Here is a 21,682-nt window from a genome sequence, read left to right as displayed (position 1 = left end):
TTAAATGCCTTGTCTCATCCATACAAATTCCATTAAAGAGCCTCAGCATATTAAACTGTGCATATGCCACCATCACTCTGTGTCATGCCATCTAAATCCAAGCTGGTAAATAATTCAACACAGTAGATGCATTAAATTTAATGAGTCAAATCCTTATGTTACAGAAGCCGATCAAGCACAGGCCATGATAAGAAAGTATAATTTTCAAACTAATCCCTCCTCAGCCGGAATCTCCATTTGTCACTACTCCTTCACGTATTTATCTTTACATGATCATAATTAGAACTCTTGTCATCAGTTATAAGCACGACTGAGTAAATTCGATTCATAGAAAGACATTTCATTTTGGAAGGGGGTGGGGCGGGAGTGGGGGGAGGGGGGAGATGGGGAGGCAGGCCCCAGCTGTAATCAAATGCTTGCTTGAATCAGGATATCCAAGCCATATTTACCCCCAAGATAATGTTAATACCTCTCTACTTCCTTGCTATGCGGACATAGTGAAGTGCATTATGGTGTTATATTTATTCTGCGGCACACAAATAACTGATTTCATGGAACGAGCGGTACGTCCGGAAAACCAACAGACCCATGTCACGGTTCGCAGGACACTCAAACATCACAAATAACTCAGCTGTAAAATATTACCTCATACCGAACGCTTCTCAATACAAACAGAAGAAAAAAAAATCACGGTGACTCCACCCCCGCAGGGGCTGGAAGTGAGAAGTGAGGTGCACTTCAAAGGGGAGAGGCATGTTTTCGATTCTTTATAGATGGCTAATTGCCTCTGGCTGAATTCGTTAATGTCAGCTTGGGCCCTGCCTCCCTCCCGGAAAATTCCCAAGTGACATCACTGCATTACTTGTCTGCGTGCTTCCACTCTGAGGGTTCGAGGAAAATAAGTATTCTGTTGACACGAAAACCCCATTTCATTCTGTCTTCCTGACATCGCTGGGATACTTCACCTGATATCTCACCCATGGTAGCCAGCACATGGAGAATATTTTTATCCACATGGCTGTAGTTTTGTTGAAGGGATAGAGGTTTAAACGTGTTGCTTTCGTCATGTGCCATTCGCACGGAGGGCCGCCCAAATGTCATGGGATGGCGCTATTTACAGGGTTGCAAGGTTCAAGAATCAAATTAATATTCAGCCACAGACATTGATTAAAAAAACCTAAATCAACCAGCAGAAAACATAATGTTTACCATGCAATCTGAGGGGCATTTCACCAATTATTTATAATTTGTCTTTAAACAAGTGGAGTTTCTGATTTTGGTTGTGCTATTTTAAAGCTATCCTTTCAGGAAATAACTTTAGAATGGCAATAAATCACCACAAATCACATTACACTATAATCAGAACCAAAGGCCATTAGGCTAAATGGACAGGGGTACGGCCAGGAGACAAGTGAGTTCACACAGGGCTGCAAGTCTATAAATACATTGGAGAGCAATTACTAGAGTAAACACCAAAACACTGATTCATTCCTAAATAGCTTTGCCTCAAGCTAAAAAGTATTTCAAAAATACAAAAATACAGACAAGCCAGTACTCCTTCAATTTATTGTACTGCACAATAACAGAGTTATCATACTCAAGGAGACTAGACAGGAGAGAAAAACACATCTCCAAACTGACCGGCAAAAAAAAGAAAAGTATCAATTCAAGATCCATGCAGGTCATGTGTCATTCCACGGCTAGTTTATCTCTACCTTGCTGACAGATTTTAACAGATTTGAGGGCTTGTGCTGTAAATACAGGACAATCTTTGCCTTTGTCTCCCTTGTCTAGTTTTACACTGCTAGATGTGTTTCATGTAAAATGGTTTCAATAAATTTATAATGTTTGACATTGATATCAGTATTTATGTTAGGAATCTAATCAGAATCAGGATTCTCGAGACCAGATTTCTGTGAATATACAAAGAACACTTAGACATTGCTGTGTTTAAAAGATGGCCCTGTAATGTTTGATTTTGAAGGAAATAAAAGTTAAAATTCTTAATCTTAATATAACCTGAAATTATTGCAGTTCCTTGAGGCGAAAATATCAGTCTATGCTTTACAATCAAAAGATAAAATGTACATTAATACATTACTTACAAGTAAGTAAGCATCTTATGCCATTGTTTTTTTTTTTTTTTTGGAGAGGAATGCCAGTTTCAGTTTCAGCAGTGTACGAATCATTAAAAATCTATTCTGTAATCACCGTTTCTTTGACCTCGTTTGATTGAACTGTCTAATGTTGGTAGAGTGTGGCATCTGCGGTTTATAAAGTTTGACTAATTTTCTCATTTTCAGAAGTCTGAAACCATGACTGAAAAACATTGGAGGAACTGTATGTTATGATATTAGTGTCCCCTATTGAACCTGGCTTCTTTTTTATTAATATCAACAAAAACATAGCAACTCAAAACATGAGTTTGTCACACAAGTCCTGTGCATGTTCGTACTGAGGAAATGGAAGTGCATACATATAGAGTGAGAAGTGTCTACTATACTCTATACTTGATTGGCTATTTTTACTCCAAGCTTATAGCTTATAACCTTGAATACATATGATTAAACAGCAAAAACCTTGAGATAAAGGAGAAAACCAGGAGTGTCAACATGTCTCCCCTTTGTACAGCTGCATCCGTTTAAACTGGGAAGAGCTGATAAAAGAGACAGAAACGAAACGCAAAGGTCACGTTTAACACCATTTATCACCGTGCAAGGCCTTAAAGATAAGAGAAGGGAGAGCCGGCGATAAAGCTTGCTTGTACTTTATGAAGGGGAGGAAAAGGCAGCAGATCACAGAGCATTGAGTCAAAGTCAAAACAAAACAAAGTTCCGCGGTGATAAAATAAGAGCGGAACCAAGACATCCGCTATCAGCCACAACGACTACAAATCAGCCTCCCGCTGAGAGGAAAAACTGCAGAAAAGTGTCCCGCATCCACAACAGATCATTTTGTGATTTGGTGGATTCGTGAAGTTTCTTTAAACCGTGACCGCCCGATAAGGCTGCTTCTGTTCACAACTGATTCAGTTTGCATTTTTAACGCAGCTTGAAAAAAACATTGATCAAATGAGAACAAAGCAGTATTATTTTCTATACACCCGTTTAAAACCCGCTTCGAGTGGATTTTTCTTTTTTTTTTTTAGTGAGAATGCCCTTGTTGAGGTATGGAACAGGGAACAGGGACATCTGACCCCCTGTGATCATTACTGCTGCATCACTGCTTACTGAAGCACTCTGAATATGGAAGAGCATATGCCCCATAAAGCTGTGGTGCATTAATTATGAAATGACATTGGAACCACCTGCCATATGTCACAGTCCACAGTAAAGGCTATGGAGAAGGGCCTTACTGACCAATGACACAGAATACGCCAAACAGAGCTTCTCCTAAGGGCTGAATTCTTACTTAATTCATTCATTGCCGTAGTAGAAATACATGCATTTTATTTGCTTTACTGGGCTGTATCACTCAAACAACACACGAAATAATCCTCATCCTTTAATCTACACCAGACCCTGTGTCTTTAGACATAATCGGCAGCACCCCCACCACCCCGCCCCCTCTCGCCGCACAGAAAAACAGACCTTCAGCCAAACCCCAATGCTCAACATGCAAACCTGTATCTACTTCATCCAGCCAGCTGATCTCATTTGCGCCAGAGCCATCTGACAGCCGTATAGATGTCCAATGGGAATCCGCTCTAATCCATTACCATGTTTCATGTTTTCTTAGTGTTTGGTGGACTCCATTACATCTCACAGCTACGAGTCTCAATTTTCTGGGCCACTGACCTCATGGCCTTTTATTTGTATTGGCATAAGGCACATATATTTGCATTTATAAATGCATCAGCACAATAAATGGTTATCAGGGCAGACAGGGGACAGGGATCTACCAATGGCTGCAGTTTTAAAGGGGGTACATTAAGTCAAAGAGTGTGTGTGTGTGTGTGTGTGTGTGTTTGGGCAGAGCTGTATTAACATTAAAGGTGTGAAACTGCAGTGCTCCAAGCTAACCAAACCCACCTTTGCTAAATGTACTAGGCCTTTAAACACAGATTCCCCAAATTTGTGACTGAATTGGAATGATGAAATGAATTCTGTCATATTTGTCATCCACGGCCTTTTTTACAAAATCAAGCTTAGTTTTTTCCTGCCACGCATGAGTGTGGTCTATTTCTGAACCAGCTGGTGTCAGCAGCAGTGGCACCAGTGGATATTGTCACAGAGCCGCTCCCCCGGACCCCCGAGAGAGTTCCGGGATAAAGAAGCGGGAGCCGGAACAGATCGGCGGACGAGGGGCGGCCATCGTCCCGGCGACGGAGCGGAACAGACACGTGGCACAACGGGGAAAACAAGAGGAAGGGCTTCAAAGGGAGAGAGGGAGGACGAGGCGAGAGGAGCGGGGCTTCGCATCACAGCAACGCGCAGATCACATTTCACAGACATCTCCCCGGGACTTCAAACACGGAGGAGGGAAGCGGAGTCAAAGCCTATCCCCCCCACCACCCACCCCCCAACCCCCCCACCTCTCCGCTCCCTCCCAGCCTGGTGTGCTGGGCTTCGCACATCTCTGAATAATTTGCTCGCCGCTACCCTGGGTCTCCGGTGTTAGCTCTTTAAAAGCTAGCACCGCACATTTACGCACTGAGCATGCGTACGTGTGTGTGTGTGTGTGTGTGTGTGTGTGTGTGTGTGTGCGCACACATGGGGGAAAACACACTCCAGTCTCTTAATTAACCACAGGAAGATCCAATGAGCCTGGAAGAAACGGTGAACTCCGGGATGGTTCCACTGAGACAGCGTAGAGTGGAGATTCAAGGAGTTCAGTTATACTTCTGGGGTGTTTGCTGGATCATCAAATATACAAACTGACAGTGGGTCGTCAAAATAAAGAGCAGGTTCCAACGAAAATGGTCAACAACTGAATACATTGTGATCTAAATAAGACTGATTCATTAATGTCATTCAGTCACAGTGTCCCACCATGAAAGTTGACACTAAATGTGCCACGAGGAAAATCCTTTGTGCTCGAACCAGTGATTTAATGATCCTATGTGCAATTAATCTTTCATCAAATTGAAGCTACTGCTTTTTTTGACAAATACCCCCGGTCAGCAAAATGAATCTGCTCTTGAGATCAGGAGGTCATTTTTAACATACACTGGATGACTGTACCTCAAACACAATTCAATTCTGCAAAAGAAAAAAGAAAATCAATAGATCTGAAATCCAGTTTGGTCCTGAGTATGGCGTGGAATAGCATGTAATCTGTTCTGTATGAAAGGGGGCTTGTATCTTAAAGAATCAATATTTGCGACACATTTCAAGCAAAAACATTTTAAAACACTTACAGAATGCGACAGCCCTGTCTTTCACAATATTGCAAAAGTGAAAGAAAAGGTGTCTGCAATTGTGTCATATTATGCTGACATCACTATATCCATCTGGTGGTTATGATATGAAATAACAAATTCAATATGACAGATAATAAAGAAATAGTGAAGGTTTTTATTTCATTGTTGTTTTTGCCTTTATTAAAGAAGGATTATGCATCCAGTGCCAAATCCATTTAACCATAACTACATTATGGTATCATTAGGTGGCTCACTGCCGAGTCTGAGAAATGACAATGGAATGGCCACAAGGGAAATAGCCAGTACACCAGCCTATTTACAAAACAATACAATGCAATCACATGCTGGCTGTGTTATATATGGTCACGTATCCACCAATCACCCAGGAAAGCAAAAGAAAGTGACCCAAATTACACATGTGCAGAGAGCTTACATAACATGCAGGTACCTTCCTGAGTTCCTTAGAAGCTTGATATTCCTCAAAGTCATTAAACATAAAGGGTGGCTTCTTCACCTCCCCTCTTTATACCTAGAATGGAATCTTGTCTTAAAAGTTTCTGTAGCCCCCAAACCACTGGCCCGGGATAATTTTCCACTGTTGGGGGTTATCGCTTGGTCTGGCCAAACTGATCCTGGATCAGTTGCCAGCGCGCTGCTGCGCGTTTGATTTCTGTTTCTCATTTCAGCGGCTGTTGTGTCTGAGTGTGGGATTAGATAAGCGCCCGACTGCCACTGTTCTATTATTCATAACCAGGAGGAGGAGAGTAGGCAGGATTCTGACGCATTGCCAGGGAGAGGGGTGGGTTACCAAAATTGGGAAGCCTTGGACAGGTATGAAACACACAGACACAAATGAAAGATATTTCCCCCGGGAAAACGGGTGTGTGTGGGGGGGGGGTTGGCTCACTGGTGCTCTCGCTGGAGGGGGACTGCATTCTCGTAAAATGTCAACCCAACTCTCGCTAAGAAAGGACCATCAACCAGGACCATCAGTCAGAGAAAAATCAAGGAGGAAACAAAAAGGGAAGAGGCGGTGAGCAGGAAGGGCACTGTTCCTGACTACTCCCACACAGTCATTTTCCACTCTGCTCTGGCAGATGCAAACACCAGCGCAAAGAGCAAACTCACGCTCTGAATGAAGTAAGACGTTGAATATGCACCAAGAAGGCAAATAGCTTAAGGTTACCGACAAAATCCACTGGGGGGAAATGAAATAATACATAAAGGCCTCTATTCAACATAACCATAATGTGCTTTAGCAGTTTTCATTACATCAGCAAAGAATTTCAAAATGCACAAAGGACATTCAGGTTAGTTTGAACGGACAACGTAAGGATATTCCTAAAGGGTTTAAACTGATTAGAGACCAAAATTGAGAAAAAAGCCATTACACTTCAACTGAACAAAAAAACAATGTTAAGGATAAAAGGCACTATGCCTTGGACAAGCCCATGTATGTCAGTGGATGGAGCTTGTAGTTCTGCAGCCGGGCTCTTCCCATGATTGCTCAGTGATTAATCTCATGGCTCATCCATAGTCATTTTCCTCTCACATGTACTGACAACTGAGCCTTCTGAGTCCATGATACGTTCACCATGTGAACCTCTATCCACTTACCAAGTACGGTGCTTTAGTGACAAAATATAGTAGGGACACAGTCAAGAAGACTTCACAACCATTAACATTTGAGATTCAACTTGAGTGCATACCCACCGATTCAAGAGATCATTTATTATACTCAGGCTGCAAAGGGGTAGATCAAAATTGCTTTAATCCAGATTTTCTGAATCAAGAGACATGACTAAATGGGGATTATGAAAAATTAAAGTATTGGGTCTCTCCTCAGTCAAGCACTAGTAAAATATGCTGTCAGTATGACTCAATCACAATCACCACTTTATTGCCAGAGAACTTGCAAAACGTCTTGATTTTGTTAAAATCACAGACATGGTGATACCATTCAAATAATTAAATGATTACAACATGCCTCAGAAGACATTAGGAACTGTAGGGTAAATGCCTGTTGGAACAGTAACTATCTACTGAACACAGGAGCCCAAAATCCTCAGAAACATCATCTGATATACAAATAACAGAACAATCCTTACGGTCACAACAGGACCAAAGAAAACCACAACCTAAAGGACCTACCCCCATCACCGTCACCACCACCCCAAAAACCAGACGAGAAGAACAGAACAGACCAACAAATTCTCAGCGTTGTCACAAATTGTACAGCATGACACAGCCGTAGTGAATTAGAACAGTCAAACAAAAAGCCAATCAACAGCCGGGTGGGTTGCAAAGCATCGTGGTATGCAAACAGCTCACAAAGGCCACAACAGCTTTTAATGTTACATGTTCAGCTTCTGTTTATCTCAACCCTCAGCAATGTAGAATGCAAGACAGCGAACTGACAAAATATCTGCCATGTCCAAATGCCGACAGCATTCAAACATTCATCAGATTGTTAATGAATGTCATAGTCTTGTTACACAAACAATCGCTATGCTTTGTTTCTTTCTCTCTTCCTCAGAGAGTGTTGTTTTTTTTTATCCAGAAAGGGAGTGGGTTGAGATAATTGCACCTTTGAGGTGCAAGCGCTGACAGCAGATGTCATTCAGCGGAGAATGTGTCAGATCTGTGACAGCAGGGCTGATACCCACAATTCCAGCCCAGATCTAAGCCACTGCTGTGTCTGGGATTTCTGCAAGTCTTTCACTACAGGTGCCTTGCTTGTGTAGCGAGAACCAGCCACCAAATTTATTACACTTCGCACAGTGGGGAATATATAAACAAAAAAAAAACCTCTTCAGAATTTAAACATCCTTTGAAAATTGAGCAATGCATCATACAGAGTTTGAAGAACTGCTACTGTCAACTTGTTATCTTGGCCAAATAAACATAGGGAACCCAGAGAGCGCTGGAACTCTCACCTCAGTGCTACGGAATCCACCCAAAGCTGAGACAATCTGATGGATTGTCTATCACCCGTAATTACAATCCACTGTTTAATGGTACAGCTTCACAAGAGCTGTTTAGCCAGATTTGCACTTCAACTCAATGTGATTAAGCTGCCTTATCATCAATTTACATTAAGAACCTTAATGCAATACAAGAGCACCTAAGGACCGCATCTTTAAACACCTCTGTCAAACATTAAGTACTTTTTAATTGAGTCAGGGCTTTCAAAATACTTTAAAGGATAGTGCCTTGGCAATCTTGGCAAAAAAGGAAAAGAAAATCACTAGATCAGCTCAGCTTTTATTAGCATACAGGGTACGATGTGACTTGTATTGAAAACTGTATATTGTTTTCTGTGTCTCCTATAACACTTGGGAAAATTAGATAAAATGGGATAAAACCTTTGACAGCAACTGTACAACTAATCTAGTTACAGACCTCAAATGCAATTAGGATTAAAATAGACCAAGAAAAAGCACTAATTTACAAAGCATATAAAGCATACAAAGCATTAATAATTCTGCCTTTTATGTGTAAATTACATGGGGTGTGCTCGGTACCTACACGGTCAATTAAACTCTCCATTGGGTTCATTTTCAAATACTAACTGACATTTACTTTAAGGCTTCATAATAATTTCAAAGTGCATACAGACACATATTAAAGGACACAAAGAAACTAAAAACTTCAGTTAATTGAATACATCCCTATGTGTCATTTAAAAAGAGCCACAATAAAGGCCTCAATAAAAATATCCAAAGTCTTTCCTGTTTCTCCAGTTGAAGATATCGCATTTGGTAAAATTCATTTCATAGCTCCTTTTCACTAAAACTCTTTTTCGTAAAATTCTGACAAGGGGTAGGAAATCAGCAGTCTACAAGCTGTGGAGTGGCATGGCTCATGGCTGATGTGACCTTTGTACCGTTGGTACCGTTTCAGTAATATGTTTTGAAGGGAAGACTTCCTCTTCAGGCATACTGCAGGGTTTGTGTGCACATTTACGACCTCAACAGATGAACACCAACAGGAAGTGCTGGACTTTGGCCACAATTTCGCTCTTGGCTGCGCTGCAGTTTTTTTCTTTCTTTCTTTCTTCTACATCCTCTCAAAAGAACATACAAAGCCACCGATTTAAGTCAAAATCACCATATTGATTCTTGCTTTGTATTGTTATCTGTATCTATTGTAATCAATGGCAATACAATTTGCAGCACACAAGCTGGCATCAGGGGGGAAATAGGTATATGTCAGTGGCTGTAATATAGCCATTGATATATTTAGCCATGTAATATATATTCATTTGTGTGTGTGTGAGTATATGTGTGTGTGTGTATTTATACATATATGTATATATATATATATATATATATATATATATATATATACACACATATACATATATATATATATATATATATATATATATATATATATATATATATATACAAATGAATTCAAATGTATCCACCAACTCCTGAATAAAACAATAAAAATATACACAAGGTTATGTTTCATTTTTATGTATATAACAAAATACCAGGTTCTAAATCTTGATCTTGCCCGAAGAAGCATTCATGGAATGTGAATGACAAGCTGCTGTGACTGGATTTTCTGCTTTTGATATGACAGGCTAGGTTTCTTCTCTGCATGGTAGCAGATCCTGGTTTAGAATCCCCATAATAGGATGTTTCGTAACAGGAGGATTTGACCCTAATCAGTGGATTTTCAATCCTGTAGCATTTACAATACTAATAAGTTCAGAACCCTGCATAATCCTAATCATTGATCATACTTCTAACACAAGAATCAAATACACACTAAAATAAAAAAATAAAAAAATGAACAATAAAATCATATCAAAGATAAAAAAATCAGAGATGAAAACTCAGTACAAATATATACTGTAGGGGCATGCACTTATCTTTAAATTCCATTAAAATGATTTATCATAAACTAACAACAATATAAGGATGGACATTCTTTAATATATGATATGTCATGGCTTACCTTATCAAAAGTATCAGACACTTGATTTAGATGTATGATTTTCAGCATACATTTTATTATAACAATTTTAGTGTTTCTTCTCCTACATTGGATAATATTACATAAATGTTAGTGACAGTAATTGATCTTTTGATAAAGGAAAGGAACTTTGAAAGGCATATTCCTCATATTCTTTATTGCATATTTTATGAGAAACTTAGAAGAAGACAGATATGAGAAAATCGATGTTTATATTTCTTGTGATCCTGCCCTGAATGCCCACAGCAGAATTTAATACCCCCATTCTCCACGCATGGGGGCTATCAGCTACTTTCAAAAATGAAATCTACATTTCTACATCTACAACCATTTGTACAGGAATTTGTAGAATGTCTTCAAACGAGCCTAAGCATTCAGGAAAAATTCCTAAATAGCCTGTATCCCATCTGAGGAACAGTAATTACCACACTATGGTCCTATGAGCAAAACTGGAGAAAAACTCTATAAAAATCCTATACAATTATGATTCGTTCAGGCAGGTACTGGGCTGTTCTACACTACATTCAACTGCATCTCAATGTGTCTCAGTTTTTATAGCTCGGATGTAGGGACAGAGACAGGACTGACACTGCTGGAGTAGGTCTTGAGGTCTGGTTGCAGAAATTCATTGAAACAACCATTTTGAACATCCCAGAGAAAACACAGTGAAAGCCAGCCAGGCTTGGCCGTGACCATTGTGAATGGGGCATGTGATATTTCAATAGACCTCAGTGGAGTTAAAACACCAGAGAACACATTGTGATATCCTGGCAGGAAATCTGTGTCCTCAGTCCAAACTGCTGTCAAAGAGCCTTAGGGCAAAATCTGTCACTTATCTCATTTCCCAGTTCTGCTGCTTTTCACACATCAATCTTTCCAGGCATTATCTTTCCAGATCAGCTGATATGCAGAGAACCGAGGATGCTCTGACAGTACAGCACGGACTGTAACTTACCTTCTGATTAAAGAAAGAAACCGAGAGTGTGCTCTACAAGAATACAGTACTTTAAAAAAGACATCTCACATCAAAAAGCTGTAGTATGAGGAAGCAGAAAAATACGCCTAACACAACTTTACAGCATTGATTTCATTTTTACAGTTGAATGTATAACATTTTAAGGCAATCTGGAAAGGCTTTTGTTGGGTGTGAATACTCCATTGGAGGTGTGTTGCACTTGCTCCATCTTCATAGGTTCAATACAGAAGTGTGGACTAAGAGGAAGCAAAGAGACAGGACAATGAGGGCTGTACAAACAGGGGAAAGACGGAACTGGGGACAAAACCAAAATATCACCTGGAGCCTAGATTTATCCAAACAGGCTGGCTTAGGAGCACTTTAACTAGGTCTGTTAACTGTAAGATTCAGAGGTCAAATTTCTCTGATCACATTCCTAATGTTACTGAGGATATTGATGTATTTATTATTTTAAATCATTTGTAATAATCTTCTTAAATTATTAACTTTGGTAGGTCTTCAGTGAATACTGATTTTGTTGCACCAATGGATCTCATAAGTAGCTTCATTGCTATTTTTATGCAGTATCTCCAGAGAGATAAGAGGTACAAGACATCCAAGTAATTCTCAAAACTGTCCAATCAAAAAGGCCCCTTCGTGGCACACTTTAGTGTATGTAAACGCCTCAGGCTAACACTTCAGTTTAATAATTCATTTAGTTAATTTCACTGAAAATCTGAAACATGTGTACATAATTCATAAGATGTGAAATTATTCATTCTAATGGGCAGAATCATTGCAAACAAAGGCAGGAATTTATCCTCCTGCATTTCCATTCGTCCCTAACTTTGACAGAAGAAATAATCAAAGCCTTCCATTACATACACAACATCATGAGTTCAGCAGCCATTGCAGACATAAATTAAAAAATTTATGTGATTAACAAAACAATTAACTCTTCCCGAAATCTGTCAGTCAATCTTTGTCAGGGCAAAACAAAAGTATCATACTGAAAAATCACCACAGTGCTTTTTCAGACGCCAAACAAATTGTCGTGTCTGAGAAAGTGGAGCATTGGAACAGTTTTCCTCTGAATGCAACCACAAAGCAAGTTAATGTTCACACCACAGCAACAGTTTCCAGAGCTGCAGGCCAATGGGTGTGATACATCCATTTCCTTGTTTCCCTTTAACAGCAGACATTCCCGTGCAAACACATAGAGTTCAGACAAACCTCACATCAGAACACCATTAGAACATTCAAAATCTAAACTCAGAGGAATAAGGGAGAGCAAGAAGCCATAAAAGGTAATTTCACTAATTACTCTAGCAAAGTGGGAGAAGAATTGTCACCATAAATGGAACACACACTAACAACCACAGCAGAGACACAGTAAAGATAAATGAGAATGGTATTGTGAGTAGTGTGCTGAACATTCACCCAGTAAATTCTTAAGTACACATGTGCAGTACAGAAGGAGATGTTGCATGGAAAACTAAAATACTAACATAATTTGCAAAAGGAAATGAAGCAAGTTCATAATGTTTAATAATTATTAGTTTGATCGATGACATAACTGTGAGATACACTTCACAAAGCTCTCCAGTTCTGACTGCCCATACCATTCACTGTAAATGGAATGTAAAATTAATGTGAAGTAACTAAAGGTAGTAACTATTATTTAGAAATGCACCAAAACAGGTACAAATTTACTAGATCCGAACGAGACCTGTGGTTCCCACAACAAATAATGTTAACTGCCTTCTCTCCTTTAAGAGTTTACAATACAGAATGTTATTTCGACGTTTAGTGGGACAATCGTCTTGACGCGAACCAGTTAAAGGATTAGCTTTAGGACCCAGAAATAAGACAGGTCGGAGACAACCGGGCGGAAAAATGCAATATACTATTGTAAATGAATAAAATGCACACATTAGCTTTCAAAGCATGAAAAAACGAATAATTATAATAATAAATACTAAAACTCATGTATTCGTGTATAGAAGACAGAGCGACCACCCAGTCTGGCTATTTAGTCTAACATCTAAGAGATGGAAGGGAACTAAGTAGTCTATTGTCGCTGCTTTCAGGTTCAGCGGCAAGAATGAAACAACACATGTGCAATATTTATGAATGGATAAACATATTAAGAAGATAAAACACTCACTCTCGTGCTTGGATGTTCCCCATGTGTGTCGCGGAACTCCCGGGCTCTTGATAATTGCTCTCCCGGCTGATTTCAGAGCATCCATGCTGAGGTGTCAGGTAGGATAGCTACCGTCCCTGCAATATCTAAGAAACAACGAGTGTGAAAGATGCGCCGAGACGCGCTGGACCGACTGCGCTTCTCCGCACGGTTTTAGTGATGTGCAGCGCCGTAGATGTTAACGCTTTCCTGTCCGAACGGCGACGCTTCACTTACGGAGTGATGGAAGCGGTCAGGAGGAAAGGTGTGTTTACACCAAAAGGTGACACGCAACGTGTACAATATTGGTTTCTCAGACATCTCCTTTAAGAAGTAACAAAGCAGGTTGATTTAGCTGGTGCATTTCATACATTCCCTTGATTTCTTGTTTTCAGGAACAAAGCAGATGTAGAATGCGGAGAACCTCTAGTAAAGTACAGCAATTTATCTTTAAAGTTTGCATTTCTGTTCTGATCGAAATTTAATTATTCAAACGTGAAACTCAATCATGTTATATGATTCAATTTGGAAGGCAGTGATTGGTAATTATACATGGATGCAACATTAGATGCTTTTGAACAAAAGTAGTTATTACTGATGAATCACTGGTGCGTTAAAATTAAGGGAGACCTAGATACGCTGATCTTTTGTATCTGGGCAAATATTTTGCAACAGGGCATGTATATTATCCGAGTGTTTCTTGTAATAGGGTACTTCCCCATGTAAGGATTTGTTTAAGTATAGATGTTCACCCTAAGTAAAGGAAACTACATATTACTCAATCAAATGAAATTATGCCATAAATATGTATGTTATGCTTCACGTGATTTTTAAGACAAGAATCTCAATTAAGAAACTACCAGGAGAGCAGATTAAGGTGGTAAGGGTAATATACGAGTAAAATAATAAAGGTTAAACCGTGCGTAATCGATGTTTTACATTTTTTTAATGGACTGGAAAATGTGCATATATGTGCATATAGTTTTTCTTCACAAAAGAGGCAAACTGTTCCTTACTAATCCTCTTAGTCAGGTGTCCTGGCTGTTGGGTGTTATAAGTGGCTTCATTGTGTTGTTAGTGTTTCTGTATGTGATGGTGATGGTACGTAAAGTGAATCGATCCTCCATCAATATACGCACAGTAAACCTCAGAGTAGTTTTGGCATTTTTACTCTAGATGGCGCTGTTCAGGCAGGCAGTTGTGCATCTCGCGCTGCTGGTTCTGCTGCTCCGTGTGTCTCCGTTGAGCCGGGCCCAGAGCGCTCAGACGCAGCCCTCGTGTTCAGCGGTGCCCGGGATTCCTGGGCACAACGGTCAGCCAGGGCGAGATGGGCGAGATGGGAGAGATGGGGAGGATGGAACCGCAGGACAGAAAGGAGACAAAGGAGATGCAGGTGGGTACACACTGCCTTTCTGGAAGAAGTTGCTTTTTTGAAATCATACTTTCTTGCAGATACCTTCAGTTTAACAATGTGAAATCAGACTGTAAGCTGTCACCAGCTTACAGTCTGATTCTTACTGGAGTTACATGAAGTGACGCACCTGCTCACTCAGGGGTTCAGAAAACAGCTTCCCACCAAATGTTTGAACTCACATCCACCTCAAACAGCTTCCTACCAAATATCTGAACTCACATCCACCTGGAGCCCAGCACTCAAACAATTACATCACGCTCTCCCCTTTGTGGATCGAAACCCGCAATGTCTTTATTTACCAGGTGTGCCTGGAGCACAGGGTCCTCCTGGGAAAGCTGGCCCACCTGGAGAAAAGGGGGAGAGGGGTGCACCTGGGCCCTCAGGTACCCCATGCCAAATGCTGCCTGCATGCAATATATATACAGCATACAGCATGCATGTGTTTTCAACATGACACGTTACAGGAACCAGTGGCCAAAAGCTCAATATTAATATGCAGGGCAGCGCTGCTACTAACAGTATACATCTGTAGCCTATTTTACATTTTTTATAAGGAGTTGCCCATTTAAACACATTTTATGTTTTAAAATAACAAAATTTCTACATCGCAGTTGTAAATTAATATTTAAGAGTTGCACTGTGCGCAGTCATAATCTACATCAGCAAACAGCTGAATGGGAAAGGCTTAACATTCCTGTTACCATTTCTTTTCAAATTTTTGTTGCCATTCAATCCAGTAAAATGGAGATAACAATATTATGTTACACATTATTTATGAATTTATAAATATATCTTGATATATTAGAAATATTGTGTAGTGATATTGTGTAAATTATTACATTTGTATTGGTGTCACTGGAATTTCCCCTGATGTTACGGTATGTGTTATTGAAACTAATGTGTTTTTTTCCGTTTTAGGTCCATTGGGTGACGCTAGCTTAGTTAAAGCATTACAGTCCGAGGTCAAGACCCTGAAAGACAGTTTATCTAAACTTGAAAAAGGTAATATCTGTTGACACCAGGAAATATTTCACATTGATTTCAACACCAATGTAAAGTATTCATAACTCACACAAATCGCAAAAAAACATAATTCAGAGCAAGAGAACAACAGCAGAAATCTGCTTTATCGAATTGATGACACATGCACTGAAGATTTGAGATTGGGCAGAGAAAAGAGATTAAGTCTGATCATGCGGATTCGAGAACTGCAGACTACAGATATCAACGCTATCAATTTCAGACCAGAGTGATCGTCTTCTCTCTTCTCTCTGTTTCAAGCCGCAAGCTTTCAGTTCTTCAGAAAGTCCGGCAGCAAGTACTACGCCTCCAACAACAGAGAGGCCCCTTTCTCCGAGGGGAAGGAGATGTGTGCTGCGGGCGGGGGCACGATGGCACTGCCGCGAAGCGAAGCGGAGAACCAGGATTTCACCCAGTTCTTCACCTCGCTCCCTCCCGTCTCCACCCAGTACGCGTACATGGCGGCCACCGACGAGAAGACGGAGGGGCACTGGGTCGACCTGGAGGACAAGCCCCTCGGCTTCATCAAGTGGGCCAGCAGCGAACCCCAAAACTATGGGGGTGTGGAACACTGCGTCGTCATAAGGAAATCTGGACTCTGGGCTGATGTGTCGTGCAGTCATAAATTCATAGTAATCTGTGAAATATGAACGTCCATTGCGTGCATGCAGTGCACTGTACAGCCAGGGTGAATGTGTGTGAGTGCTGTCTGCTGACGCATGCTGCATACCTCAGTCAGTGATGATGATGTTTGTATCCTGCCTTTTATACTTCAAAATGGAAAGTGTTTGAACCAATTAGTTTTTGCTCTACTGATGAGCAATGATGTGTGTCTTTCAATCTGATAACTGTTTTCCATAACTAATCAGTCTATATGCTCTCTCTGCTCCAATTAAAATTGAAAAGCCTAACTATGAGTGTTTTGTGGAATCTTTTGGCAACGGCTGCATGTCTCTCAAAGAGAGTTTCGACAATTTCGATGAAGAGAATAGTAATGAATGCATTAGCTTGGCCGTGTAGCATAGTGGTAAGGAGCAAGGCTTGTGACCAAAAGGTTATTGGTTTGATTCCCCAATGTGGCACTACTGCTGCACCCTTAGGCAAGGTACTTGAACCAGAATTGCCTCAGTAAATACCCAGCTGTACAAAATGGATACCATGTAAAAATTGTAACCTATGTAAGTTGCTCTGGATAAGAGCATCTGCTAAATGACAACAGTGTAATGTAACGTTCTCACTGGCCACATTTAGGTGTGGGTGGAGTCTACTGTTTTTCAGATCAGATTTTGAGCCGATGTCCAGATCAATAAGCATCCTGTGTCATTTATCACAAAGAACAGGGGGTACCTCCAAATGTCTTGGCCACATTAGCCACATCTGGATTTCTTAGCCTGGCCATCTGATCATCCAGCAGTTTAATTGGCTAAACAATCCCTCTTGCTCCATCTCAGCTGGAAGTGTGGTGAGTGTTCTTGGAAGATAGTGTCTGACAGACACAGTATGACATGTAAAACAGATTAAAGCTGCTCTGGCCCTCTTCTGGAATTCTCAAGTGATGACTGTGAGATTGCCTGAACAGTCTTGGCTATGAGCCCTGCTAAGTCTCCCCCAATAAAATTATGTCCTTTACAGTGAATACATTTCAGGATCCTCGGTAATGGTTGAATGAACTGTGGTAAAATACTTTCTTCTGCAGAATTTTTATAAATGTAAAAATACATGGCAAGTTTTTTTTGTAATAGCTACATTTTGGTGACTTGAAAACTGAACAACCACAGGATGAAAATGCTTTTAAAATTTTACTAGAGTGAATTATATGCTGCAGGTTAAGTAATCATGCCAGTCTTATCAATGCCAACATTTTATGACCTTTTAACATCCTTTATGCATCACAGACCCCTTCCCTAGGACAGCACCAGTCAAGAGGAGTGACAAAACAGAAGATGAGGTTCTGCTCAGTCTGAAAGATTATTAATTACTATGTATAATTTATAATTATGCTCTGGACCTTGGAAATGAGAATGAAATGGACCACATAATTTGGATCAGTACAAAGTTAATGAGTTCAGGTCAAGCAATAAGATCCAAGAATAGCCTTGTCCCTTGTGTGGGTAACCATCATGATCAGTATGACTGGAGGTACAGCATGCATGGAAGAGATAAATACTGAGAGGAAACCTGCTTTGAATGGGGAGAAGGACTGCAATCGTTCACACCTTAGCGTATCAGACTAACCTGAGAATTTGGGCTACCGTTACTTTTCACAGTCTTCTAAATGTTATGAGTTTGGTGAATGCAGTCTTGAGTGAAAAATGGTACCACCTAAAAAATAGTAAGAATTTCCTTCATTTGTTAGTTAAGGTTCAGGACAAATGACAAATGTCTGCTTTCAGAGCTACAGAATATCTCTGTCCTGGTGATGGGAGACACACATTACATTGTAAGATATAATGCTTTGTCATTGCCCTGCATGGCATATTGTCTTGATTCATTTAAATTTTTGATACTTTAAACAGGAATACAATTGTAAGAATCATGTTTTTCTACATTTACTCAGATACAGTACATCTGATGGCAAAGCAGACATTGTCTTGATACAGTTTCCCACACTGGATTTCTCCCAGGTCATGTGACCACTTAGCATGTGACCTTTGACCTCTTTACATGACTTATATATAGCCAGCACTGAGCACGCTCAATATGGTTGGATAACAGGTCACTTCTGGGCTGGTATGATAATTAAGTCATGTGGGAACTGGCAAAATGTTGATTTAGCCTTGGGCTGGAATTAAATTAGACCGACAGTTTCTCACTCATGAATATCAAGAAACAGCACGAAAATGTGAACTGCACATTAGTTTTTTGTAGTTTTTCATTAGTGGAAATTTTATTTCCCTGGATTTCAGTTTCCTCAAATAAGTTTTTCACACATGTTCTGAAGAACCTGAATAGCAGCACAGCTTGGTACATAAATGCTTTTTAATGGAATGCAAACATAACACTATGCAATAAAAAAACAGATATTAACATATGGAACTGATAAGTTTGACTGCATTTATATTTATTAATACAGCTCTTATCCTGTATTGTATGAAGCAGAGATCACAGTGCTGATGGTGTAATTCAGCAGGATTTACTGTGTTGTAGCGCCCTCTGTAGGTAGCATGCAGCAATAACACCTAGGCTGCAGCATTACAATTATAATATATTTGAAGCTTTTTTCTCCCTATAGAATACCAAGAGTGCTTATGGAATCTATAAAGACTATCCTTTTTTTCTTCAGTAATGATGTGAATGTGCTCCTGCAGTCCCACCTACTGCTCACTGCAAGTCACTGCAGTGAATGACATCATCAATTAATTAAAAAAACGACCAGGCAAATACATACACCAATAAATAAGAACGCATTGTTTAAATCCTTCATGGTGAAATTTTTATTTTCTTTTCAGACTGACACTGCAAACTCTTTCAGGTCCCAAAGTTCAAAGGTAGACAACCCTGGTCACTGGAGTGATGTAGATGCCTATAGTTTCTGTTCCATCTGAAACCTTTGTTATGTAACCAGATCAGTTACATCCACGTTAATACAGTATCTACAAGCTGAAGGTGCTCAACATCAACCATTCAGAGTAACCTTGAAACTAATATTGTGGCCCTCCAGTAAGAGGCTTGCCTACCCCTGCCACAGTGAACCAATATCTTTTAGCCCATTTCACACTCCGGATTACAGTAGACCTCAAACTGTGTGTTTTTTTTAACATATTGTTCTTTGCAGGAAGAAAGCCTGACAGACATGCTTTGGGTTTACTTTGGTGCTCAGTGTTTGAATGCAATGGACAGACCCACCAGTAGCAACAGAATGAGCTCACAGCCATATCAGCCAACACTTACTGTGAACTCAAAACACAGACAATCATGCAGCATCTTCTATCAGGGATGTTCCTGTTTGAGACTAATGCTACTGTCAGCTGTGACATACGGTTCTGTCAACTCATCGATAACATACATACAAGTTTCAGTGGAGAGGATTTGAGGACCGAGGTAGGCAAACTTTTACCCCTCGGACGCAAGATTTTCGCACTGTATGTACTGAACGCATAGCCTTCTGGGATGGCCCTAACGACCTAACAGAAACAATGTGTACCTTATTCTAAGATCTTTTCCGTAGGTAGCACACATGAGATCAGTGTTGTCAGGGAAAACAGGAGACTGTAAACCTATTCCTCTCAGGCTTATATAAAGACGTCATGTGAACGGTGTGTGAAAGACGTCCTCATAGGCACGGCAACCCGAAATGTGAACAGTCTGAGTACGATCCCAAAACGACCGTGGTTGTCGGAATATGTGGAACATGAGAATGGCTGCTGCATACTGCTATCACCCAGTGCTGCACTGCGGTTCATCTTCCTGCATTGCTGCCATTGGCAATGGGTTTATCTTCTAAATATATATATAAAAAAAGAACTTGCATAATTCTACACACTGCGGCTCGGAACACCAAAGTAACCCTGGTCACAGACTCCAGCGCGAGGAGAAGTCAGTAGTAGCTCGTGTATACAGGGAGCCCTGCTATCTGGTAAACAGCACTTTAAACACACTTCAGTGGTACACGTTTCCAGCCTCGGGAGAATTAATTTTCACGCTAGTGACAGGTTACAAGTACGTGGAATTTGGCTGCACATCTTCGCGGAACAAATCATGCTTTTAACTGCCTGTTATTTTTTTAATTTGGGTGTATAAATAAATAAAATTAAATGGTAAAAGGTTATCAAATACAAGGATGTAGTCCTTCAAAAAAGTACCACAGAATAAAACAGAACAGGAGTAGCAATCATTAAAAAAAAGAAACGGTAAAAAAAAACAAGGCTAATGCCCACCAGACTATTGAAGAATCATACGCTTTCAAACCTTTCTGTTAATATGCACGGTCAGCCAAGATGGAGAAATGTCTGAAAGCTCCATATAGCATTTTGGCAAGTTCTCTTCTCACTTTTCTCCAACCAGGGTGCACATGGAGCTAACGGCTCTCGCTCTCTCCTTCCTTCCTCTTCTTCCTCTCCATCCAATCACAGGGGTTTACAGAGGGACAGAGCATGCAGTCCTGACCTTTTCCCCTTTGGTCCCTCACAGAAGCTGACACAGTTGGCCTCAGGAGGCCTAAGGACAGCTCTGGACCTCCCAGAATGCCTCTGTTATGTCAAGAAGAGCAGTAGATTTTCACAGGAATGCCTGAACCAACAATCAGAGATGGGCTATTGTATACTGGAAACAGTGAGATGCTGCCAGAGGTTAACACTGTGCTCTCTCCTTCTGTAAACCTCCTTGGCCTAATCCTCCAAATTCTTCTCTTCCTCTTCTCTCTCTTCATCACACTCTCCCCAACCACTCCTTCTCTTTTTCCTCTGCCCTTTTCTATCTGTCCCTTCATCCTTGTCTGTCTCTTTCCTTCCTCCTCCCTCCCTCCCTTCTCTTCTCCTCTCTCCACAACCCCATCTCTCTCCTTCCCTCTGTCCTGTAACCCTCTCTCTTCGTCACCCTCTTTCTCTCTCCTTCCTTCTCCCTCCCTCCTTCACTTTCCCTCCCCCTCGCTTCCTCTCTCCTCTGCTTCTTTCTCTCCGTAACCTTGTCCCTCTCCCTCTCCCTCCTCTACCTCTCATTCCATCACCCTCTGTCTCTCTCCTTACCTACCCCTCATTCCCTCCCTCATCTGCCTCTCTCTCCATTACCCTGGCTCCATCCCTCTCCTTCTCTCTCTCC

General features: G+C 40.6%; 3 protein-coding genes across 4 annotated transcripts in view; 2 read left to right on the top strand and 1 right to left on the bottom strand.

Annotated features, from left to right (window-relative positions):
* The window catches only part of si:dkey-71h2.2 (low density lipoprotein receptor adapter protein 1), a 38,045-nt gene extending 24,392 nt beyond the window's left edge, over positions 1–13,653 (bottom strand). For both annotated transcript variants that reach the window (XM_036550237.1, XM_036550236.1), the window contains exon 1: positions 13,474–13,653. In XM_036550237.1, the coding sequence (XP_036406130.1) occupies positions 13,474–13,558 (85 nt within the window). In that variant the 5' untranslated portion in view covers positions 13,559–13,653. The remainder of the gene's footprint in view (positions 1–13,473) is intronic.
* Positions 12,534–15,359, top strand: LOC118792388 (complement C1q tumor necrosis factor-related protein 5-like). Its single transcript, XM_036550225.1, has 3 exons — positions 12,534–12,613; positions 14,668–14,884; positions 15,208–15,359. The coding sequence occupies exons 2-3, from the start codon at positions 14,668–14,670 to the stop codon at positions 15,357–15,359; spliced, it is 369 nt and encodes a 122-aa protein (XP_036406118.1). The 5' UTR covers positions 12,534–12,613.
* Positions 15,360–15,398: 39 nt separating this feature from the next.
* On the top strand, positions 15,399–16,805 carry LOC118792387 (mannose-binding protein A-like). The gene is made up of 3 exons (XM_036550224.1): positions 15,399–15,423; positions 15,824–15,907; positions 16,187–16,805. Exons 1-3 carry the CDS (start codon positions 15,399–15,401, stop codon positions 16,573–16,575), a joined length of 498 nt encoding a protein of 165 aa, XP_036406117.1. The 3' UTR covers positions 16,576–16,805.
* Positions 16,806–21,682: the final 4,877 nt, after the last annotated feature.

Source organism: Megalops cyprinoides, chromosome 17 (assembly GCF_013368585.1).
Source record: "Megalops cyprinoides isolate fMegCyp1 chromosome 17, fMegCyp1.pri, whole genome shotgun sequence".
Classification (NCBI taxonomy): Eukaryota; Metazoa; Chordata; class Actinopteri; order Elopiformes; family Megalopidae; genus Megalops; species Megalops cyprinoides.
This window is presented reverse-complemented; position numbering and strand designations above follow the sequence as displayed.

Coding starts and splice junctions, on each gene's coding strand:
- LOC118792388 (XM_036550225.1), top strand. CDS start 14,668: ATGGCGCTGTTCAGGCAGGCAGTTGTGCATCTCGCGCTGCTGGTTCTG. Junction 14,885..15,207: donor AGGAGACAAAGGAGATGCAG/GTGGGTACACAC, acceptor TTTATTTACCAG/GTGTGCCTGGAGCACAGGGT.
- LOC118792387 (XM_036550224.1), top strand. CDS start 15,399: ATGCAGGGCAGCGCTGCTACTAACA. Junction 15,424..15,823: donor GGGCAGCGCTGCTACTAACA/GTATACATCTGT, acceptor TTTCCGTTTTAG/GTCCATTGGGTGACGCTAGC. Junction 15,908..16,186: donor TTTATCTAAACTTGAAAAAG/GTAATATCTGTT, acceptor CTCTGTTTCAAG/CCGCAAGCTTTCAGTTCTTC.